The sequence below is a fragment of the Phalacrocorax aristotelis genome, chromosome 2 (genome assembly GCF_949628215.1).
Source record: "Phalacrocorax aristotelis chromosome 2, bGulAri2.1, whole genome shotgun sequence".
NCBI classification, from domain to species: domain Eukaryota; kingdom Metazoa; phylum Chordata; class Aves; order Suliformes; family Phalacrocoracidae; genus Phalacrocorax; species Phalacrocorax aristotelis.
The window spans coordinates 158,385,123-158,411,355 of NC_134277.1; the positions used below are offsets into that span (position 1 = coordinate 158,385,123).

Sequence of the window (26,233 nt, forward strand, 5' to 3'; positions counted from 1 at the left end):
TTAATAAACATTGATTCAAAGATTTTATTTTACCTTAAATTATCTCAGCAATGGCATCAGTGACTTAACTCTGGCTAGCTTAGAATTGGTATGGCTCCTGGTAAGGTAATTTAAAACCGTTATCTGGACCACAGAGTCTCTATATTAATTGTGAAGCTTGTAAGGATGTTTTTAGAGTCCTCCTACAGTCATTTCAGGTACTAAGGAAAGTCAGTATAAAGTTTCCTTAGTACCCTAAAAATTCCGATCCTGAAAAAGAAAGAAAAATGAGTAAGTATATTCAGAGCTTGGGAGAGGTACTAGCCTGATGAATTTGGAGCCTGGAGTTTTTTATTTAAGCAGAGATAACTGTACTGCAGACCAGCTGGCAGAAATGTCTCATCGCTGTAGGGGGCTGAAACTATTTCATTCCCCTTACTCATTTAACCCTTGTCCAGTTCCTTGAGATAATCAGCAAGGGCTGCTACTGCTAGTCACTGGCAGCTGTGATTATGGGTTTTTTTTCTTTTTCTTATTTTTTTTTTTTCATTAGAGACCTCTCTCTGTAGCAAGGAGCTGAGAACACGGGAGGCACATACCACAAAAGCCTGATCAACGAGCTATCAGTCCCATTCACTATTGACCAGCACAGAATTTAAACAGCCTTGTTTAGAGATGAAAAAACCCACACATATTTTCAGAAAGTAGTTTTATCACTGGTGAATCCAAAATCCATCTACTAGGGAGGGGAAGCAGAGGTTAATTTTCCTAGGGAAAACCCTGTGCCTGAAGTCCTGACACTCTTTGGGATTATTTTTCCCCTGTATACATTGCAGTTCAGGGCCTATTTCTCTAGCACTGGCTGTAAATCTCATTATTCTGTTTGAGTCCATGTGACTACTCCAGATTTGCAAGGATGATTTTTTGTCTTGATTTTACTTTAAATTTCTATTGAAAGCAAAATGTGGAGGTTATGCTTTGATGATAAAGAACAGACATCAGCAGCAAACGTAAAGGAACAACATCTAAAATCTGACAGGTAAAACATTGTGTTTTCTACTAAGTGGGCTGAGCAGATGGGGTGTTTTGAGACAAGAAGATGTAGAAAATGTGGATGCTGGTCCTGAGGTATCTTCCCTGGTACCTACAAAAGCATAAGTGCATGTAAATATTTCTTCTCCTCATCCCAAAAGGTAGGAAAAGTCTGTCAATGGACCTGAGAAAAAGAAAATCTTCTGCATCACAGTATGGATTGTAAAGAACAATACAAAGTTTGGATATTTCTTTCCTTCTTGGATTAATCAGTATGTTATACTTTGAGTATGATCCTCTATTCTGAGAAGAAATTTCTATTGGGATCATGGTTCTTTAGAGAAAGGTGCTGAGAAGAAAAAACTCTGGATAACTGCGAAAACCTTTCTGAGCATCTCACATTCGACAGACTTTCTCCTGTAAGGAAGAAAGCTGGCTAAAATGCAATATCTAACCAGATGTTTACACAGAATTTTTAATTTGGAGGTTATTGTTTGTTCTTTAAAGATAAAAGTATTGTGATAATAATTTTTATTTATGAAGCATTTTAAACTACTTCTACAGTGAAAAAGGAAGGACACGTGATCTCTAAAATTCAGATTACTCTTTTTTTAAACTAAATCTGAACTTCATCTTCATGCCACTTTAGAGGGATTTTCATATTCTTAGCGCCAATATAAAAAAAGATGACTTTATGGCATTTAACCCTCTTAAAGCGCCCTTTCCAATCCCAGTCAAATCTGCTCTTACTTTAGAGACTGCAAAGTACTGATGGTTGATTAAAATCTAGATCTGTAAGAGCTTGATAAAATGTACACAACATATAAGCTTCTTTTTTCTCAAAAAAAAAAATAGAAAACAGAGTTCATCAATCTGCAAGAGAGCTTCTTAAAGCTGCAGGAAATAAAGATTGTTGTAAAGTGTGAAAAAAATCCTCTGGAAATAGAGGTAGAAGGGAAACAAATGGTGAACAGAACAGTTTTCTAATGGAAAAAGAGATTAAGACAGGATTACAGGTTTTCCCCAGATAACAGGCAGGAAAGACTAAATATGCCAACAGCAGACTGTTCTGAAGACTAAGGGATGTCTTCTTTTTCTACAGCCCTCATACTCACTCTGGAAAAATAGAATGTGTGTTCATACCCAGAAAACAAAACAACCCTCTTCTCACCTGGAAAAATGGTTCTTTAGGGCAGTTGAGCTCAAATCCTATGTGGAAATTGAATTAAATAATATCCAAACTGGTTTAACTTTCAAAATGAGCTTTAACTGAATTTGTCAAATCTCCTATGAGAAAGAGATTAGCTGCAAAGTAGGTGTCCAGTAAGCCAGTGGCAGGTCTTGCATGTCTGCTAGCGTGTTCTCATAGAGGACTCTTCCCATTAGACCATTTAATGAAGAAAAGGTTTTTCTTCCTGTTCCCCACTAATCTGACCAAACCCATAATTATGCCTGCAGATGCTTGTCTTCATCCCACCTTGATGGGAAGCATCTTCAGAAGCTGGATGGATCAGATATGATACCAGCCTGGACTTTCTCGCCTGAGTACTCCTTGCAAGACAAGAGGCACACAGTGGTTGTTCCCCACCAACTCTGTCTGAATTGCTCCTTCTTCTAGCCTTCACCTGTTTCTTCTGCCAGTGTGCTAGACACCCAAGAAAATATATTCATAAGGCTTAGGGAAGATACTGAGAAGGAGTTTTATTTCCATACAGGAGGACCTTCTCTTAGTGGAATTTAAGATGATGCCTGCAGAGAAAGGGGTCTACTTGCTAAAGACTGTGTTGGAGGGCTATGGAAAAAATATAGCTAAAGATACTACTGCATTTTGGCTTTATTATCTCCTAGCACTAGCTAACTCCACTGAAACTGCACAAATGTAGTGCTAAAGTAGAATAATTTTCACTATTTGGCTTCTCGGTGCTTAACATCTGGAGGATTTCTTTCTGATTTAAGTTTTAGTCCCTCCCAATAGCTTAGCACAGCACTGGCAACACAGCTTTGCTAGTGAGCTCTCTGCACCAGGTAGGGAGTTTTCTCTTCATGAATTATGCAGAACCTGCTACAGTGAAAACAAGACCAAACACCTCACCAGAGGATGAGTATAAGCATCACACAGGTCTGGGCTGATTTCACTCATCATCTCAAACAACTGCAGAAAAGATCCTTCTTTCATAAGATGCATGAGGTGCTCTAAATCTACCAGAACTAATGCAAATAAAATGTTTCAGGGAGGCTTTATGTTATTTTTTTAAACACTGGTCCCGTCCACACATTATTTAAGTTAGTAGAATACAGTCTAACAACTTTTCTTAGCTTGAAAGCAGCCTCCAACTGATATTTCCCTACTGCTTTATCTGGGCTTCATTAGCCTCATTGGTCTAGAGGGGTCTTGGATGGAGAAGTCTCTTAATTATGAGTAAAATTACTTTTGTCTGAATAGCAGTCCTGTAAGGCTGTGATCTTATTACAAGCTAAGGGGTAAGTGTTGGACTGATTTTTAAAGCTATTTAGCTACTTAACTTCTGTGATGTTCCCTTCCCAGTGATTTTAAGCCTCCGTTTCCAGCTTCAGTCATAAGAAATGTTGTAAGTCAAATATTAATCTCCTTGCACAATAATTGTTTTCAGATATGTATAACTTGGCATATATATGTGTGGTGGAGGAAGAGGCAGTGAGACAAAGTTATCTGAGACACTCTTTGTAATTAGATGATAACATCTGAGGGTTTAAAATGTTAGACAAATTTCAAGTAAAGATGAATTGCTGGAGAAAGAGAAGGTAAGGGCACCAGAGATATATTACAAATTCATTTCTTCATAAAGTCATCATTTCAATATGTGTCTGGATTTAATATGTCATCTATTTAAAACTTAGGGATTTTGTATGATGAGAAATAGAAATGAAAATGAAAATTAATGCAGGTTTCTGCTCTTAACTGAGGGCAATTTCACAGCATTTTCACAATGAGAGAAATGACGTGTTCATTGTTTTTGAAATATTTGCAGTAGCTAATCAAGAAAGTAAGATATACTTTCTGTTTTCATTGTACAGATATGATGAAAGTAGAATTACCTGCTGTGTACTTACAATAACAGCAAGTTAAAAAGGAAAAGAGTGTGTTTGAAGTGGTTATTAACAAGGTACAGCACTGGGTGTCAATCTTTTTGAAACACATAGATATCAAATCAAAATATTGACCCAAAATTTCAAACAGGTAGTGGAAAGTGATTATATTCTTGGAATGAAATGGACTTAAGAAAACTGTGAACCTCGTCTTTGTTGTTTATGCATAATTACCATGTGTTGAAAACAAAACTGGAGGACATTTCATGGCAGCCATTTTTGGTTGGTTGATATAACTACATTTATTAAGCACAAGCAGCTAACTACATTTCATTAGAAAATGCTTAAATTAATAATTTGATCAATAATTGGTAAACTGAGACTGTTTTTGCAACATTATTTTGTCTATGCTACCTTCTCTAGCTTGCTTCTCTGACATTTCTCTTTCTATGATATAGTTTTTCTGGTACTCAGCAGTGGAGTCTCATCTAACTAAGCCAAGCTCTGAAGTGTAGTTCTTCACCAAAATTCTAATTTTGTAATGAAAATTGGGAAAAAAATAGACACAGATGTTGCCACAGTTTCAGAGAGTGCTGGGATTTACAAATGATGTCACACAGATAATACTGTAGAGTTAAGTGCATAAACATAATTAGCAATGACTGCTGGAGTAATTCTCCTTTGTATCCACAGTACTGTTCACTTCATTAATAGAGTGATTAGAGTTACAAAATTCATTGTAATTGAAAATGCTAATGTGTACTTGTTAACAACCCCAGGTGCTTAAAAACAAAAAAAAAAAAAATAAATAATTGGTTCCTTGATTAATTAGTCATTTTTGAAAGTGCAACTAAAACTCCTGACTTTCTGAAATACTTCCGAAAATTTTACTCAAAAGTCCTCTTAACAGTAAATGGTGATGGGGGAGAAAGGATGAAAAAATATATAGGAGCTTAATTGTATAGAGCTTTGGAAACACAGAACCTGAAAATTAAGTCACTTAAAAGCTTTGGGAAACTTTGGCCAGGCTCCTTAAAGTCTTTTCCATCATACAGGTCTGCATTTCACCCTCTTCCTTCCTGCATAGTTAGAGAATGAATTGCAATTAGTGTAAAAGCTGAACTTGCACCTGAGGATATTTTCTGTTGACAATGAACCAGTGGAGTTAATTCAGACTTACAGATATTCAGCTGAGACCATGACATGGGACACAGATATTTTCACAGAACAAAATGGCTTTGACTGTCAAACTGGAAAACCCCATGGCAATACTGGAATAGAGCAAGGAGTCCCTAAACCGTGAAAACCTCACAAAAAGAAGAGATCATAGATCATAGATTTTGGTAGTTTCTATTTTCATCACACTCTGCAAAAGATGTGATGTCAAATGAATGAATGAAACTGGTTTCACTGAAAAAAGTTCAGCTCATCTACATGAAATTTATCAGGAAATACAGAACCATCTCTTGCTTTGCACCACAAGAGAGAAGCTGATACAGTGGAACTTTATATTTGTAGTTTAGAAAATCTGCAAATACTCATTAGGGGATTCTTAAAAATCTCCAAAACCTAAACAAATCCTTATTTATGAGTATTATTGTTTTCCTATAGAGCTCCACATGTCTGATGGTACCTCTTGCTTGTCTCTAAAAGAAATTATAAGATGTTTGGCTCACAATTGGGTGGCTTTCCATGACTGGCTTTTTCAGGCATTACACAATACTGAATAATGATAGCAATAGCATTTATAGTTATTAGAATGACAGATGATTAGAGATGACAAATGTAAGGGATATTGAGAAATTGGAAGGGTCATTTTGAGAGTGCAGAAACTCGATTTCTTAGTTTTAACAATGCACAGTAATGAACAGAAGTATATCTGAAGCATTTATATAACCTTTATAATGATAAAAAATTGGATTCTTATTCTGCAATTACTTAGGGAAGAGCATACCATTCCTTCCTTCATTTTTTAACTCATGCTGGTTTTTTCTTCCTTTAATTTTACTGGTCCTCCAATTTAAACAAAGTAAGGACAAAAAAAAGACCCTATGGGACCTATCTGGCAAAATGTGTGTGGTGGAAAGAAACGTTGAGAGAGTTTAATTGTCACCCATTACTATTGAAAGTAGCAGTACCACCAATGAAAACCACAAAAGCATGACCCTGCTGTAAGAAACCTTAAGTTTAGACAGTTTATGAAAAGTGAAGGCTAAATAAATCAAAGTGGAAGAGAATTCAGAATTATTATGGGGAAGAATTACACAAATAATTATTCCTCTATTTTATCTGCACATTTTTAGCTCTTCAGCCATATTTTTAGAAATTTTCAGAAGACACATCACAACTATTGGCCTGCACACACTTTTCCCCCCCTTCATATGAGAGAGCTGTTTTCTAGAAAGTCATAGAATGAATTTATTAAGATTCATCAGGATTTAATCCTTAGTTTTTAAAACTATACACATTAACAGGTAATAGAATCTTTATATTTGTGTGAACTACAGATCCCCCATATAATGAAATATATGTCTTCAAGATACAAGAATGCTAGCAGTCACCTGATTACTGCCTGCAGATACTGATCAAGAGAGCATGAACAAGCTGGTCAAGAAAAGGCGTCACTGAAAATGTGACATTGCCAGACTTGTTAAAGGAGATATGTTTAGAAATCGCATAAATAAGCCACTATTTCAGGGGCAAAGAAGACAAGACTCAAGGAAACAGGGTCTTCATTCCTCAGGACATTCCAGTACTGGAATATCTTGTCATTGTTGTTGTCCCAAATACAAATGAAAACCTGAAAATTGCATGATATGTATTTTTATTTTATGTGTGTATATATATATATAGGTATGCATAGTATCACAGTATCAAAGTTCCAACAGAATTAATTGGAAATATTTCAAAATGTTCCGTTCCTAAGTTTTGGGTTATTTTATCATTAAATTGAGTTTTAGAAGAGATCTTTCATTCAGTGTCCTGATGCCTGTATTTTTCTATTGTGGGTATTTCCCTTGGCCTGAATACATTTTCCTTTATGCTTTTCCAGTCATAAGATGCCTATCACACACTACTTTGTTTGGTTATAGGTAAGTCTCAAGTGCGGTGAGATAACTCTCCAGGAAGTTCTGCCTTCAGGGGACAGCACAGCCTTGAAGCCTTTCAAGGCACTGGGCCAAGACAAAATGCACAGTTCAACGTTGACTGATTAGAAACAAGTATTTCAGATCCAAGCCCTACTTCCCCCCTCACAAAGAAAAAAAACCCAACCAACAAAAAAATCCCAAAACCAAACCCCAAAAATCTGATTTTTTCTTAAACCCACCAAAATGGAAACAATCTGTCTTCATTTTCCTAATACAAAATAAAATTTCAGCAAAATGTAATTTATCAGAAAAAAAATATTGTCTTTGTAGAAAACTCATTTTCCATGATAATAATTCTAATGGAAAAACCTCAGAATGATCTTGAAGAGGGGAATCTTTTGCTAGTGTTTCATAAAGATTTTTACAATGAACTCTACAAAACAATGAGCAAAGTAAAGCTTACAAAATATTAGTTTATAAAAGATTACACAAGAAGAGAAATGCGAAATACCCAGACTCACAAAAAACCAAAAGCCATAAAAATGTGGTCCTACAGTTAAAATGTGAACAGAGCATCCTAGATAGCATCCCTCAAAGCCTCTTCAGTCAGCAATGGCTGGGGAGATGTTCTGGCATAGGCAACTTGCATTACTCAGCACAGTCACGCATTCATACTGAGTCATTAGTCAGTAAACTCTAGAATATGACTCTTCCCAGATCTCTGTAGAAGAGCGTGGCTTTCAAGAAATCAACGAAATAAAACTGAGAAGCAATACACATATCTATACAACAGGACAAAATGAAGGGCTAAGTTCATTTGAGAATGAAGTAGCAGTGTAACATGTAAATATATACAGGCTGTGTTTTGATCTTAATGCAAGTTTTTAAACAGCAGGTGAACCTTCTGATATTTCAGTGAGAATGCAAAATACGTATGGCATGCTACATCTCATTTCTGCTGCCTTGGTATGGAACAATAAGCAGCCATCTACTTTTTATTCAATGCCTTTTATTCTGGATTGGAAAGGATGCTGTATCTAAGAACAACCATACCTGCTCAGATCAGAAGTTCACCTAGCCCAGTATGCTATTGCACACAGTGGCCAAAAGGAGATTTTTAGGCAGTAGTTTAAGAACAGAGAAAGTATCCAGTAATACTTCCCTGCAGTGGCCCTCCAGCTCCAAATATTCACCTGTGAGCTGACGTAATGTTCTAGTATTTTCTCTGCCTAGATAGAGTTCTCCTCCATGAACTTGCTTAGTTTTCACTTGACTGATACAAGTTTTAGTATCCACAACACTCTGAAACATGAATTTCCCCAGTTTAACCCCTCTTGAGTAAAGAACCATTTTTAAATACCTGCCAGCTGCTATTTCGTTTCATGGCCTCTTTTTATTGTATGGGAAAGGACAATGAATAGCCATTCTTTATTCATCCTGTTTCCCAGTAAAAACCTTTAAGATGTCATATCAGATTGATACACGCCGCCAAAATAACAGCATGAAACTCACTTAACCTGCACAAATCAGGTGGCATCACACTGGAGTCGGCAACGCTAAAAAAAGCCCTGTCTTGTCCAATTATCAGTTCCAGTTAATGTAAAAATAGGATTGTTTCTCCAATACCTGTCGCTGATTTTCTGTCTCTAGTCTCAGTCTGGCTTCTACACATCTTCTGGTCTCCAGGAAGGCTTGACGTTGTGCTCTGTCTGATAGGTAGCTAATGAAGATTCCTGCGGTGTTCATACACATAAATAACACTGCCTGAGCCGCTATCTGCAATGAACAACAAATAGGATTTAGTCAGACAAAAGAAGCAAAAATATGTTTGGAAAGAGAAAGAGAGAGAGAATGACCGCTCTGCAGTCATGTAGGCTGTAAAACTAAAACCGTTCGGAAAGTTTGCATAAAAGAATCTCTTGGATCTTAACTAGGGGCATCAAACGTGTAAAATTCTTTCTGCCTTGAGGAAGAAATATGCAGTATTTGGGGGCATTAAACTCTAGTTGAACCACAAACGATGTTTCCAAGAACTGACTCACAGGGCTTTAGTCAGGAATGATTACAAACATAATTAACAATTTGTTTTTGCACTGCCTCTTCTGTAAAAGCAACTTTGTGATTTGTTCCATGGCTTAGTTTCAGAACAAAGCCATATTAAGGAAAACAAAGAGTGTCAGTTAGCTAAGAATTAATACTAGTGATAACAGTTATTCTGTTATTATTGACCAAATGAAATAAATTAATTTTCAGCTGATGCCAAAGCACAGGCTTGCACAATCTGAATCCTGAACCGTTCAGCAGAGGAAGCTGAAAGGATAACCAAATGCTTGCGTAGCTTGTGCCTGTGTACACAGACCTTTCCTTCACTGATGCTTTTACAATAGCTGCACTCTTTTTCCTTGTAGTAGGTGCATCACAGCTTCTTCTTTTGCAATACGAACTTAAAAGAGCTAAATGGGAGTGGATCCTTGGGCAGTGTAAATTCCAGTGGTGTATTTATCTTTCATTGATACCTCTTTGTGCTCTGTATGTAAGGCAGAGCACATCAACACCACTGAAGTCAGGATTGTTTGGGAAACCTAGTAAGAAACATACACTATTTACATCCACTAGAGGCAGAACACAGACCTGGAGTTTCAGTGGCTTTATCCAACATCTCACCCGTCCTGTACGTTACAAATTCATGTGAACTGAGAGCAGTTCCTACTTAGAACCATAGAATAATTCATGTTGGAAAAGGCTTTCAAGATCATTGAGTCCAACCATTAACCTAGCACTGCCAAGTCCACCACTAAACCAGGTCCCTAAGCACCACCTCTACACATCTTTGAAATACCTCCAGTCATGGTGACACAACCGCTTCCCTGGGCAGCTTGTTCCCATGCTTGATAACCCTTTTGGTGAAGAAATTTTTCTTAATATCCAATCTAAACCTCCCCTGATGCAGCCTGAGGTCATCTCTTGTCCTATTGCTTGTTGCTTGGGAGAAGAGACCAACACCCACCTCGCTACAACCTCCTTTCAGGTAGTTGTAGAGAGCAATAAGGTCTCCCCTCAGCCTCCTCTTCTCCAGGCTAAGCACCCCCAGTTCCCTCAGCTGCTCCTCACAAGACTTGTTCTCTAAACCCTTCACCAGCTTCTTTGGACACACCAAATTCTTCATTCTGCCTTTTTTTAATTTGTGAGAGTGTCAAGAGTGATAAATAAGTCGAGTAGATATGCAGCATGTAGGGCAAAACTGCTCTGACTGCTGCCTTAGCTAGAGAAGCCATCGGGGCACAGTCTGCAAACTGCAGCTCCCTATCTTCCCACCAGGGCCCAGTCACAACCACTGCTGATGAGGTCCCACTGAGTGCACTTTGTCTTGTAGGATCACACCTTTCTCCCAGTGGCAGACCTGTCATGGAGTAGGTGGGGTTACGTTACCCTATGGCCACACTGCCTGCCCAGCAGAGCTGTCCAGGCTCTGACAGCTATGGACCATAACGCTATGGGTGATACCTACAGGATTATAACATTAGAACAGCCACACCAGGACTGATCAAGTGTTCATCATTAGGATTCTGACAGTGGACAATAAAGGGCGCCCAGGTAGGAGTACAAGGATAAAACAGTAGATACAAGTACAAGAATAAAGCAAGCATCTAGTGATGTTATGTCAAAACAGTCTTGAACACTCCAGGAATCTGTGGTTGCAGAACACTGTGGGCTAGAGGTTGCATTTTTGTAGTATTATCTGCTAATCAGCCTCCCTAAAATCAAAGTGTTGCTTGTCTTAATAAAAGAGAGAAAACATTTAGCAAAAACCCCTGACCTCATTGTGATGCTGGGCCTCAGATCTGCAGGTCTTGCTTCTCATATTCACATGGGTTTGAAAGTGAGATTTGATATCAAACTATCTGACAGAAACTTCAGCTTTATATATTCCCATATTTCTGAATCTGGAGTATTGTTCTACAATAGTACAGGGAATTAATTTACAATTTATATGCCATGATTAGATAAGAATGCATATCCTGGCTCCAGCTGAAGTTTTGTTTAACCTTTGCCAGTAATAGATGTCTAGGAAAAGCTTTTGAGAAATAGGGCATAATTAGCATGATCCTTGCGTCTTCCTGGCTTCCAGGATCCTGTGGCTTACAGCATCTCTGAGCTGGAGGTGGCATACTCTACCTGTCTGCTTAACTTTTTCTGATACCTTTCTGAAGTTAATTGTACCTTTGGGCCCTATGGCATTCCCTGAAAAAGATTTCTACAATTTAATTAGGCACTTTGTAATAAAAATGCTTCATTTTTTTTTTGCTTTAATTCACAGCCTTATTATTTCTTTGAGTGCCGCATCATGTTTGTAATACGAGAAACAACGACTAATCATTCCCAATTCACCTTCCTCTCACCATTCCTGATTTTACTGACTTACAGCATTATCCCTCTCAGCCGTTTATTTTTTAAAAGGGAGGAATTTGATACTATTTAGGCTCACTGCATTTGTCATTATTCCACCTCTGTGTTTACTGCTTTTTCCCTGTTATCTACCTTACCCTCTTTTACTGGAGACAGGATGCCCCGGACCAGCCAGCTTCCCCCAGACACTTTCCACCTTTGCTCCAAGATAAAACAGAGAATGCAGTAATCCAGCCCATGAGATAACTGCTTTCTGGTGCAGGCTATTAAGAGGTATATGATGAGCTGACATGAGATAAGACCAGTTCAGAATTACATTGTTCAGCAGGACAACTGAAATCAGCTGTGGGTGGCTGGAGGAGTCAGCATTTCATACCTTTTTGACTGACTTGAAAATTATCAGTGCTCAGAAACTAGAAAAGCTAGGGTATAGGGTAAAAGAAAAAAAAAAAAAGAAAAGCCTTTCACAACATTTGAAATGTGCATTTCAATGGTGAAAGCCGTGGCAAAGTGCTCTCCTTTGTTCGTAAATTCAATTGCAAGTTCCTCATGAGCCCAGTTCAGTCACCGGTCTCTGCTATACTCAGGACTAGCACCACTCACTTCAGCAGATCTCCTTAGAGCAAATGCAGTCGAATTTGGTCTTCAATTAGATTTCATGAGCACATAATTTGATTTGGACAAAGGGAATTATGGAAAACATGTTACAGGTAAAACAACAGCTTACTCAGAGGCAGAATCTGCTTTACTTACACATAGTAGTCTGACTGAAACCAACCTAAAGAGTAAAGCACTATGCCTTATGAGGATACTAATCTGTAGTCTCTCATTGCCATTCCTTTTTCCTACAGCTTACTGTGGACAATTCCAGAAGTCTTGCAGGATTTTCTATGGCCTATCAGGGCCACAAGCCAGGGCAGACTCTGACTTTATAAGATGTACACAGTTTCATATCTTTTTGACTGACCTAAAGGTAATCAATATGCACACAGTAGGAAAGCTGAGGTATAATGTGAAAAAAAGAAAATAGTTTCACAACGTTTATGAGCTCTTTAGTCTATTTGTACCTTGCATAGCATTCAAATAAACAACTGTAGCAGAGACAGCAAGTGATCTTGAAAAGTGTTGAGTGATACATTTTGATGTTTAAATAGGGCTCTGGGGAGGTCTGCTTCTCAAATATTTAAAAAATGCAAACAGGAAGGTACCCATCACCATGTTGCTTGGGAATATCTGCATAACAGGACCAGCACTGTCCCTGCTGAACCTGCAGCCGCACATAATCGCATAATAGGATGAACAGAGCTAAAGAAAGGTACTTGATAAGATCATGCAAGTAGTTAGAAGCAGCATTAAAAATTTTACTCCAAAACTCTTGTTCCAATATTTTTCATAGAAGGTGATTAAAAGCTTAGTTCACAAATAAATCCTTTGTCAAATAAATTTACTGTTATAAAGTGTCCTTCATGCAGGCACCTCGGGGCTCCTTGCAAAGTCAATACAAAAACTAGTCAAAAACAAATGCAATGAAAGGAGAGGAGGGAGGTCAGACAAGAAAGCTGAGTTTAAATCTGACAGTAAACATCGATTCAAATAATTTCATTTTTATCTGTCACTTATTGTATAAAAAGGACTTTGCCAAGACAACTGAAACCAAGATAATATCTTGAGTGGATTTGGGAACCACCAGGTCTCAGCCAAAGAAATAATCAAAAGGCACTGGACACAGCTGGTTGGAAGAAGTATCAATCAAAGTAGGTACAGTACAGTAATGTAAGAGAACAGGAAAATGAAAATTATTTGAAAAGACAGTGAAGTAGCTCACAAGTCTGTTGCAAAGTGGTAGGTGAATCAACCACCGACAGCTTTTCAAGACAGAATTGAATGTAGTTCAGGAAACAGGAAATTCAGAAGGGTACAGGTGAGTTACTGAGAGCAGAGCTGGGCCAAGCACAACAACAATTTGTAGGCATTTCCACTACTAAAAGGAGTTAACTGAGTTTGCCTTGATTTGGAGTTTACACAGATTCCTGTGAATTTATGAACCACTGGGAGTGAGTTAAAGAAGGGTTTGCAAATGTCAGAAGTTTCAAAACTTAAAAAAATCATAACTGAAGTATGTTTTAGTTTTTCAATGTGTTTCCTCTTTGAAAAGGTGCAAGTGTCCACCAGGGAATATAAAGCCATACAGCCAGCTGTAAAGTCTCCTAATTCAACGCTTTCTAAGACCTGCCATTAAAAGACATTTGTGGAGTGTATAGTGATTGACTGAGTTCAGTACTTCCAAAGATCCCATAACCAGAGGAAAAGTGAATACTTACGAACATTCGGCAAACACAACAGTTTGAAAATATGTTGACTGATTGCTAGCCCTATAAGATAGTAATTGCCACAGACAATCTTCATCATGAATTGTTGAACCAATGGTAGTATACATTCACATGGAAAGCACAGCGGAGATGGATGAGAGAAATCTGAAAAAGTTTAGAAACAATTCTGCAGTCCAGGAGGACACTGAGCTTGTGTGTTACTACGTCAAGTGCAGAAAGAAACCCTAGTATGCCCTGCAGAAATAAATCTACCATTAATCTGTTCAGCAGGTGATTTTGTCCTGCTGTGTAGAAACAGAGCAGTGCTAGGTCTGATCTTGCCAAAACACATCTGAAAAGTAAAGAAATAGTTTCCAGTGTAATCTCCAGTTGGACATTCTCAGGGCAGATCAATCCTAAAGAGCAGGAATTTCATTAATTCCTGAGAGGAGCTTATGGGAAGTTAATTAATTAATTAATTTTGTTATTTTGCTTTCTAATTTTGGATTGGCTTCAACAATGGCTTAGAGTAGTTCTTGCTTGTTTTCAGAAAACTGAGAAAGTAAAGCTGTTCTGGTTCTTTAAGAGTGTTTTCTGTATGTGCCACATAAAGAACTGGTTGCTATGGTAATTATTATTTGTTAATTAGGTTTGAAGAAGCATTTTGATTCATCATTAGTTGTTTAACTAAAAATAGCAGCACCCCACAAGGTTGGGTTTTTGTAACTAAAATGCCTCAGAAAGCCCATTGCCCTCTCTCCCTTCTCCATCATCCTCTCTTTTAGGTTACTTCAAGGGAAAATAACTTATGCTCTTATAAGAACTGGTACCAGGAATGAACAGAGGGTTGCCTGAGAAATGTGGGATTTGAGACCAAAACACTCTACTTTGTATAGAATAGGAACATCTGGCAGCACAGACTCTACCACTGTCTCACTGCTGAGCTGCAGCAAGCTTCTGTCTCCAGCTGAGACCATGATTTTATGAATCAAAGCTCTTGGCAGTGAAACTAGTAAGTACCTGTATCTGTACTGCCTCTTGCTCACCTTGATCCCTCAACACAGCTTCCCCTTTGTTGTGCCAGATCAATTATTTGTGGGACCATACCGTGAACTATATCAGGGAACTTGGCCAACTTAAAAAACAAACATTTGGCGTTGGCAGTGATTTTCCTATCTGGAGCAGTCGTCTGATTGAGTTCACAGTACAGCCTCCACAGGGAGAGGAAGCACATGAACATTCATAGTTGACATTGCTGCCAACTCATTAAACTGAAATCACTGCTGCCTTATTGTTAAACCACCTTGTAAGGAGTTTTTTTATTCCCCAGGTTCACTCCTGACTTCTCCTGGGTCTAAAGGCTAAATGCCAATGGGCATAATAGAGGGGTTTTTTTTTTGTTTTAGATTGTGGGTGCCTCTTCATCAACATTTATTGGAAACCAACCTTTCTCACAAAGGTGCCCAAACTGCTGCCATGAGTTTCCAGAAAGCTTATTTGTCCCTGATCCTCTATATTGTCCAATGCATAAGTATAACAGCTGTTTAAATCCTACTTGCAGCTGGAGTGAATGCTAACTCTTTTATCTGATCTACATATACATAATTTACTGAAAGACAGGAATATACTATACACCTGGGAAGACAGGGATGGAGAAAAGTTTATTCATGGTAAATTTAGTCAAGCACAGCCTATGATGGTTAAGAGCAGTGCTTTACCACACCCGCCCCAGTTTGCTAAATGTGAGAGGAGTTATTTGTATCAGTGTCACCTCCTGATTTTGTGTTTAGAACTAATTTTTGTGGTTCAGCTGTGCACAGCTCCCATGGGAACGTTGGCTGATTCTTCAGAAACTCAGATCTTATTTATGCCTCCAGGAGAACCGAGATATTCTAAGAAGCCTGGTCTTGCTGCTTCCAGAGAAGGCATTAGAGGACTTCACTATGTACTTAGGGACACAGTCTAGCCTTTAATGTGTATGAAATCTGCAGCCTGCAAGGCAGGCTGGCTTTATCAAAACACAGGGTGTACCCCCTGGAATTACTAGATTACCCTCAATGACAGTAAATGGTCTCAGACATGGTTTTCTCCATCCTATTGCAGAATATCCCAACATGCCTATTGCTCCTGCACTGCTAATGAGTTAGAAAACAAAGACCATTTTCCTTCTGAACAATGACACATTTGCATAAAATAAATTGTTCTAGATCAAGACAGAATTCAGAAATATGTGTCTTTAACATTCAGAACAAGAGTTTAATTTGCTGTTAGAAGAATAGCTACTTCCTTCTTTCTCTTCCTCTCATTGAATGCATTAGAAATGTAGAAAATTGAATGTCTGATTAAGTTGTTGATAGGTAGCTCAAATCATAAAATTTGGTAAGTCAGGTATCAACTATGGCAAGACTTTTGCAACATGGTGTGGTACAAGAGATATTTCAGAAAAATCATATCTTATTATACCATATCATATCAGACATGTAAGGGCTGACATAACTCGAGTGATGTACAGAGGTAGTCAAGCGAATACGTAACCCTGCTAGTGCTATCAAGCAGCCCCAAATGGCAAATAATTTGCAGCACATCTCCTCTAACAGCCCTTGAGTTTGTCTAAAATTTAGAATTCAGGCATAATCTGAATTAAAAAAAAATCTTCTGGGACTTTGGATAACCTTTTTTGGGACTTTTAATAGATGTTGAAGTGACTAGGCATGTCTGAGACAACGTCGGTAGTAGGGTAGTAAACAACGTGTACAGGCAAATGGACAGAGACGGGTCAATGACCTTCAATTTTCAGTAACTTTTCAATGGCTACAGGGTACTCAGCTGAACTCTCTGACCCTTATCTAGGAACTGGTCCTGAACTACACAATGAAATCTGGCGATGACGACTCAGTTCAGTAGCACAGCACTCTTTTGTCATCATTTTGCACACAGGATGCTATTACAGACACCTAAAATGTTCCTATTTAGAATGAATAATCTTATCCTTTGATGTGAATAACTTCTCCTATTCAGTGTTTTCCATATGCTGGTTAGGTACCTTCTCCCACCTCTGAGACAGCTGCATTGCAGAGTAATTACAAGGAGAAATCTAAAGCCAAACCTTCCAGATGGCATCCTTTTATTGTCCAAAATACTTAACCTCGTTTGGTATGTTTAGGTAAATGTAAAAGGCTAAGATAGGAATCTGTGTTTTCTTCTCCAAATATACGTAACCTTGAAACCATAGTACATGTACTACAGAATTATTTTTAATTACCTGTGCTGTCTAACCAAGAGTAGAATCTGTAACAACCCAGAAAAAAAAATGGCAAAAAACAAGGCACAGCACAAAATCCTGCTCAAAAAGAACACACTGGAAGCAGCCCATGGCAATCAGGGTAAATTAGGGAACCGTTGAAATGATGGTATTCCCCTCCCTGTTCACTGCTTAGAAAGGAGTGCAAAGCAACCGTGGGGTTTCCTTTTCTGCACTTCCATATTTCAGACTCATGAAGCTCAGTCTGACACTAAAATTTTCGCTACACCTTTTTTATGCAGAAGCTGATCTCCCTTACAAGCTGCACATTCACTATTCAAAACAAATACCAAAGCAATTACGTTCAAAAGAAGCCACATTCCATTTAAAGCCACTAGAGAAATAAGTTACTCTTAATGAAAGTTACAGCATCGAAACAAAGATTTGTAAGAAAATAATCTGAAATGGGGAAGCACATTCACAACATCCTAGATATTAAGAATTAAAAATCATTCCTGGTTTTTTTTTTTCCTGAAGAAACCCTTACCAAATGCTAATTCTTCCCCTTGCATTACATGCATGGATGTCTGAATTGTAAATAACTCTCTCCCAATTCAGATGTACTACTGTTTGGGGACCAGGCATCAGACATCATAGATAACTTCTCAGTGACAAAGATTCCATCTGACACCCAGTCTGGAAATGTCTGAGAGCATCACCGAGCATAAATGTGAGCCTGGACACCTTAAACCTAGGACTTCTAAAGTGAAAGTCACTTTTGGAAATTTTCCTTGAATTATCTCAGTAGTTCTGTCTAAGTCAATGCAAGATAGCCAAGACAGAAGAACTCCTAGTACTTTCCTTAATAGATTATACAACTGATTAGGAGTAATGGTAGGGAAAAAAATTTTCATCAAAGCTGCTTTGCAACATTGGAAAGAGTTTAACTACATTTTAAGGAAAACAGAATTAGGTAGTCTGCATTTCTGCTAAATGAGTTTGGGGTGGTGTTCTGCACAGCTGTTTTTATTGCTCTAGATAATGGCTCTTATCTGAAGTAGGACATCAAAACTAGGCAAGCAATAATTATATTTGTAGGACTGACAGCAGTTCATTTTTTCTGACACACTTCATTGCTGTTTTCATCTGATCAAATGTTTGGGTGTCCAGCAATTACCTGCAGTACGTACTCCATGTCTCTTTCCAATGGAACTGGCAATCGTCATAATTTCTGCACAGGTGACCCTGCTTCAGTGCATTCTGCAGAGTTATAACGACAGCCTGCACAATAAAAGCTTTTCATTTTGTCTCTTAGCTATGTTAGGCCCGGCCACATGAGTTTTCCTCTGAATTATCAAGCTGTGGCCATAGGCAGAGGAAAGAAGCAAGATTTTGCAAATAATTTTTTCCCCTTTGGTATTGCAATGGAAAAAGAAAGTAATAACGAAATGTAATGATGTTAAATTACTCTTGGACTCTTTATCAAGAAATAAAGACAGCCTTATGAAAGCCACTACAGTCTGGGTGAGAGTGAGACTAATATCTATTAGGAAGTAAATTAGTTTAACTGAAATAGTACTGAAAATACTGGTAATGAAAAATAGATGAGGGATATCATAGTATTGAGTGTCCTTTTCCACATAACCCCTGTCCTTCAAATCCTGCTTCTACTCTGATGGGAAGCTCTGCTGATCAGCTGTTTGTGTTAATCAGTTATACCTGCTGGCAAACAAACCACCCCCCGCAGCTGTTCTTTTTTTTTAATTATTCACAAAAGAAAAAAAAAAAAGCCAAACCAGTGCTGGAAACAAAGGCTCTTCACACTTTATTATCAGCACTTTTAACTGAAGGTCAATGGCAAGGCTAAATTTTTCCCACTTGCACCTCTAAATTGTTGTCATTTTGCACAGGTTTCATTAGAGATGGAGTTCACCCACTGAATCTACTGCTGATTGATGTGCAAGGCAATGAGAGTAGACTTATATATCCCAGATCAGGCTGTAGGTTTGCTAGCCCAGAAATAAGGAAAATATCTCCTATCTCCAGATTTCCCACTACGGCTGCTCTGCTTCCATCTTAAATTATTTTTGGAAAAGTGACCCGAAAACACCAACGAAAGCCATTTGATGTTCCCTGTGTTTATTTTCTCCCTCAGTATCTCCTTTTATTGTTGACTATGATGGTCCCCAGAAAACGAAGAAAAGACATAACTCAGCAATGCTATTTTTAGAGTCCTTTCCTAGTAAGACATTAAAAATAAAAATCAACCAAAAACCCAAACACCTACTTTCTCAGCTATGCCTGATACTAATGTTTGGCTGTAAACATGACAGATCATAGCACCTGAGGCCTTGGAGAAATCCTGGGTAGCATAAAGGTAGTGGACTGTAGTCTGACTTCAGTGTAGACAGTATTTCAGGCATTCTTAACCACATGGAGAACCAGTGTTGATATGACCTTGGGAGACTGTAGGAAACAGCCTGTGAAGATATGAACTTGCAAGGAAAACTTTAGGATGGTTTGGGATGGGGTAAGAGGGCCCAGGAGCCTTTGCCCTCCAGAGCTGAGCTGAAGATGCCTTAGGCACAACAGAAGATATGAATCACTCAAGGTTAAATGGGAATTTTATTGATAACTATCTAGAGTTACTCACTATTTTCTTTAAGTCTGGTTTATCTCTGATTTTTTAACTTTCAATTAGGAACTGTCCTGGAGACAAAATAGAGAAGGGATGTGGGAGCAAATGGAAATGTACCAGACAAAAGGCATGAAAGGTTACAGCATTCCAGACCAGCTGGATTAAAACTTTATCTCAGAGTTAGGCAAGGACAAACATTTTCCTTTGTGAAACCTGTGGCTGTTGTTTTGCTACTAGTCACGGTGAATGCTTCAGTGTGGTGAGCTAGAAGAAGTCAGACTGACATCAAAAGCAGAGAGAGTGCTGTGGGAAAAAGTTGGTTGAGTCCTTTGTCTGGCGGAATATGCCACATACAAATAATGAAGGATTAGGTTTCTTCCGCCACTCTGCTAGCAGAGGAGGTATATAGCACAGGATTCATTCTTCATTGACACTGGTGTGACCTAGGACTAATTCTTTTGAAGGCAGTGGCTTATTCTGGTATAAAACAAGGATGGGATTAACATCAAATCCTGATATTTACCATGGGCCAAATTCTCCTTGCCTGACAATACAAGCCATGCCTTTGTTTTCATTGCTTGTGTAAGCATGAGAAATAGAAACTGGACTGTTCATGGAATATTAAATACATGATACAAGACAAAACAATTGCTGTCTGTGATGCTGAATAATGAATCCTGCTGATACCGGTGAGAGCTGGTGGGGAGTATTAAATCTTGATAGACATAAACTAACAAGAGAAGTCCCCCAGGTGTTTTACATCAGTGTAGCTGTGTGTAAGTTTATACAGGGTTTGATCTAATGTATGGCCATGAAGGGTGTCCACATTTTTGCAGTTTGGGTTATTTCAAGGCACCAACTCAAGACCAAAGTCAGTCCTAACCTGCTCACACAGAAGCCCATTGACTTCAAAGGGAAATTTGCTTGGGCAAAGCAGTCTTTGGTCTTAGTGAGTATTTAGCTCATGTGTCTACTCTTTAGATCAATGTAGCCGCAGTCATGATACATAAACATTGCTCTCTTAGGAGCACTCAGCAGAGCATTTGAAAAAAAATTGTGTGTGGCCTTGGACATGCTGGGGTATGAATACCAAGGCTGACAATGCTGTATTTCATGGGACAGAAAACATGCCAGAATTTAAGATAAGAAGAATTAGCCAACAAAGTGGATTTCTTACTGGAATTTCAGGCAGTGGAGAGAACATTACTTCTGAGCCTTGAAAAAGAAAGCCAATCAGTTTTAGAAACTGACCTGCCCAGTTGGTTGATGTTTTTTGGAACCAGACAGCAGTAACAGTTAAATCTATGAAAGGGCTCAAGGAGAAAGGAAACAGTTAATGACAGTGTGAGATATTTTCTGGTGTTTAATGCTTGATCCAAAACCTGTACTGTTTGATGGAGGTAGGCCTGCTGGCTTTGATGGTTTTTTAAGCAGTTTCCTTCAACGATCTTTGTTATCTATCAGTACACAAGTGAAACAAAGCATTTCAGATATCCTAGGGAATTGCTTATGTCTCCTTCCTGACAAGAATTTGAATTATTTTTTTCCCTAAAAGGTTGAAATCAGTTCTTAGAGTGCAATTTCTGCCACCCAGCCAGTCAGCAGTGGCCAGATACAACTTTTCCAAGGCATGTACAGAGGTTTCAAACTGCAAAAACGTTCTTGCCCTCTGACACGTTCCTATGTATTATTTCCACAAAGAGTTTATAAAAAAGAGAAATCTTCTAAGTCATGCCAATTATTTTTTTAAGGAGAAAAATATTAATAAAAAAGTAGAACCAGTCAGACTAAATACCTCACAAGATGATATAAATAAATAAATAAATTTGAGAACAATGTCTGGAAACAGGCAAGACAAATTTGGATAACCAAAAAAGTTTTATGAAGGGCTATTTTAAAAAAAATTATTTAATGAAAACCAAAAAATATGTGCATCTCTGTGTTTTAAAATTTTTAGTTCTTGGCAGACTCCAAAAAAATTCCCTAAACACTCACATTTTTTTCTTTTTCTCTAGTTAGTAGCAAAGAGATACAGCTACTGCATTTCCCAGCAGCTCAGCCTTGTAGGTATGTAAAATGCCTTTCTAAGGCTGGTATGGCTCTGGTGTCACCCAGAAGGCAAAATGTGGTTACCTAGAGATATTTAAGATTCAGAAGACACCTATAGTATGTGAGCAGCATATGGTAACTCTCAACTCCCAATTTCCACTGAGTTCAACTGGAAACTGAAATGGAAGAGTCATTACCACTCAGAGCTGGAAAATGCCTCCTCTGGGAGATGGGGCTCCTGCTGACCTCAGTATTCAATAAAAACTCTTTGCTGAATCACAAGGGCAGACATTGCTGACCTGCAGGACCTGCAGTTGTGAGAGGTGGTAGCTCAGGAGCCAGTCCTGTCCAGGGCTTGCAGGAGCACAGCAGTGGCACTGGATTTGGATGGGATCATCCAGACATTCTGGAAAAATTTGTCTTAATCCATAAAATGTCAATGTGTCTATCTTCGAAATTATAACAACAAAAACCCCCAGGATGACCTGCCTCTACCTAGCACCCTACTTTCACTAAGAAGAACAACACCTGTATTCCACATGCATGCCTTATGCCATCCTCTGCTGTGAACAGAAAATCCAGCATGAATTTGCAAAGTACTCATCATTACAAAGAGATTCCTGTATCTGGCAGGAGTAGAAATGGCTGTCTAAAAATCTTTCATTAAAGGTTTCTCTATAGTTACTCTGAACTTCTGATGCTGATTTTGTAGCCTGGAAATAAAGGCATTTTTTGCTGAAAGACTGAATAGCCCTTCACAACATGAAAAATGTGATTAAAATATTCTGGCAATGTCAGATGTTATTGCCCTTGAAGAGAACATTATCCACCATGTTCCCTGAATTACAACTGTGTGATGTTAAGGTCTTTTTTCTTTACTGGAGAAGGAAGGGAACATTTTGTGTCTGTTCAAAAGTAATTGCCCAATTCTCTGCTTTCCGGCAGGGTGGGATGCTCAGTCCTAGGAAAGGTGGTGTGCTACTCCAGTAACAGAAAGCGGCCTCAGGTCTAATGGACCCATTGTGGGTGTTACACATGAAGCTTTGCAAGAGACAAACTATCCCATGAGGTTTCCCAGTGTGTAGGGGAGGAAGACCCAGGACTCTTCCACCTTTTATGCTCCAGCTACTCAGCAAGCATAAAGCAATCTCTATATTTACTTATAGTATTGTATGCCTATACTGTTTCCATTATTTTCATGTGTACCATATATCTAAGAATAGTTCTAAAGCCAGCTGTAGTCTCAAAGATTTCAGAGACAATATCCACGTCTTTTAATGTACACAAGCACTTACATACTTTGCTTAGATCAGGAACAACCAGGAAAATTCTTATTCTTTATAATTACATGGCATATGCACCACAAATGCATATAACAAACAGACTCTACAATAATGATGATCCTCTGAATATATTTATATATGTATATATTTATATATATATACATAAATAAAATAAATCAGACCAGGTTTACAACATAAGAGAAGGAAGATAGAAGGTCAATTAAAATGAGCTGAGGATGACCTGAAAAATATTTTTCACTGCGTAAAAATGGCCCTTCCTTATTCAGCAGATTCACTCTTTGCTGTTTCTTTGCCTTCAGCAGGACTTTACTGACAAAACACTCCTTTCACCAGTTGTTAGCCTCTTGGAAAAGATTATTAGGTTCTGTCATTTTCTTGTACCATCAGCAATACTATTGGCTAGTAGTTGATCCGGCATGTCCTTAGCAAACCACAGATATAAATCCTTGAAGCTGTGGCATTTCAGGCTACATAAATGAAGCTAGTCCAGACTAATACATCAGCCTCAGTGCAGCAATCATGAGAAATACACAATGGTTTTCTTCCTCGGAAAATGGGGGTTGAGAACACTTTGCATCATAGCTGGAATTAAGAGCCAGTATCATTTAATTATAGAAAGCAGGGCATGAGAGGACCTTGACAGGTCATTTAACCCATGCTCCAGGTCCTGGATATTATCTAAATCACTCCTAAAAAAATGCCTCTCTAAACTGCTTAATCATACCTCAGGGTAAAGCCTCCCAAGCAAAATGAGGTTATTTAAGTTATTATTATTAGGTTATTGTTACACGGTTTCACCTACTATCTAATGTAAATATTCTTTATAACAACTTAAGCCCGTCATGTCTTGATAGCTATAGGTGAAACAAAGAACAATTAGTTTCTTCCTCTCTGTAGCAACCCCTTCTATATTTGAAGGCTGCCAGTCTTCCTTCAGCTTCCTTTTCTCTAGAGCAATCCTTTTCCTACAGAAGTAGTGAAAATGAGCAGTATCCACTGCAAATAAAAACAGTATGTTTAAGGATTATCAGTGTTTTGTTGGGAGATGGTTAGTTTCTGGATTTTTAAAAGGAGGACAGCATCAGTTGCTCAAAATATTGTCCTGGCAATGGTAGACTGCCTAAGGGTAAAACTGCCTCTAGCTTTTGTTGGCAGCTAAGACCGCTGAGAAAGCCATAGTGAGACTGCAGTCCACACACAGGTTTATCAGATATCTCCCAACACTTATGTAGCAATCTGACCATCTGAAACCGACTGGTTGGTACTGGTGGAGGAGCTCTTTTTGCTGATGGAAAGAAAGGACATGTATTACTGATATTTTTTGAACTCTCCCACCTATAATATTGCACATACCACAGAGATCTAGAGGGTGGAGACAGAACTGTTCTCCAAAAGAAGCACAGAGTGTGCGTGTTCCTGATGTTCGCTATAAGCTTGTGCTCTGGGACTGCCTGATGTCACCAGAGGGGGATGGGGAAAGCAAGGGTGCTGCTTTGAGCTTTGGAGTATATGATGGTGATAAGCCCATAGAAGAGCTCTCATGCAGAAGTGATGTGCCAGGTCAGGTGATCATATGTGGTGGACTTGGCAGTGTTAGATTTACGGTTGGCCTCAATGATCTTAAGGGTCTTTTCCAACCTAAATGATTCTATCATTCTACGATACTGGCCTGCAGTTAAGTCCCACAGTAAGACTCAAAGCTGGAATCGACTTACGTGAGTACAGAAGGCATGGCACGTATATGAAAGCAGGTGTCACACTGCAATCACAGGACCTGTGCCCTGCACTTGGTTTGTGTTTGCTTCAACTGGATTTGGAGATGTTACTTCTGCCCTCCAGATCATCAGCAGATCTTCAGATCTGTCTACTTGAAACAATACCTGTACTGTTATCACAGAATCACAGAATAAATGAGTTTGGAAGGGACTTCTGGAGATCATAGAGTCAAACCTCCTTCCTCAAAGCAGGATCACCTAAAGCAAGTTGCTTGGGGTTTTGTCCAGTCAGATTTTGAATATTTCCAGGGATGAAGACTCCACAACATCTCTGGGCAACCTGTTACAATGTTCAATCTCCCTTACAGTAAAAAAGGTATTTTTATGTTTAAGTGGAACTTACTGTTTTTCAGTTTGTGTCCATTGACTCTCATCCTGTCACTTGGCACCACTGAGAAGAGTTTGGCTCAGTCTTCTTTACTGCCCCCCAGTAATGCGTTTATACATATTAATCAGATCACCCCCTCACATACACATATACCCTGAACCTTCTCATCTCCAGCTCTCTCAACCTTTCCTCATTTGTCAGATGGCCCCTCACAGCCCTTCTCTGGACTCACTCCAGTATGTCCATGTTTCTCCTGTACTGGGTAGCCCAGCACTGGATACAGCTCTCCAGATGAGTTTCACCAGGGCTGAGCAGGGGGAAAGGATCACCTTCCTCAACCAACTGGGAATGTTCTGACTAATGCAGCCCAGGAGGCCTTTGGCCTTCACATCACTGGTTTGTGGTTAATTTGGTGTCCACCAGGACCCCCAGGGCCTTCTCTGCAGAGCTGCTTTCCAGTTGGTCAGCTGCCACTATACTGGTGCATGGGGTTATTCCTCAACAGGTGCAGAACTTTGCATTTCCCTTCTATTGAAATACATGGCATACCTGTCAGCCTATTTCTCCGGCCCGCCAAGGTCCCTCTGATTGGCAGTGCAATGGCTGATACATCCAGTGTATCAGCTCAGTTTTGTATTGCCTATGCTGTATAGGACTGCTTAACTCTACTGAGTTTGGTGGGAGTTAGTGGGACTTAAGGAGTCCCACAAGATAGATACTCTTATAACCATTTAAATGATTTAAGGAGTCCCTTAGCTTGTGTAGTGTTGAAAAATCTCTCTTGCTACCTCCCAGTGCTTCTAAGTCCCCAAGTCACATTGAAAATTGGGTTCTAGGCCAGCTGACTATCCTGGGAATAATTGCTATGGACCTTTCCATGTTTTGTAGACCACAGGTTCATACGAAGTCTATGAGAACGTTTTTGTGTGTGTGTTTATGATTTGTATTTTTATATTTTCCTTATTTGTAGGATGCTTTAACATTTTCTTTTTTTTATCTGAGATTCCTTGGATTGT

General features: G+C 38.8%; 1 protein-coding gene across 2 annotated transcripts in view; it reads right to left on the bottom strand.

Annotated features, from left to right (window-relative positions):
- ADCY8 (adenylate cyclase 8) overlaps positions 1 to 26,233 on the bottom strand; it is a 137,992-nt gene that overhangs the window by 96,248 nt on the left and 15,511 nt on the right. For both annotated transcript variants that reach the window (XM_075085835.1, XM_075085836.1), the window contains exon 2: positions 8,793 to 8,942. In XM_075085835.1, coding sequence (XP_074941936.1) covers positions 8,793 to 8,942 — 150 coding nt within the window. The remainder of the gene's footprint in view (positions 1 to 8,792; positions 8,943 to 26,233) is intronic.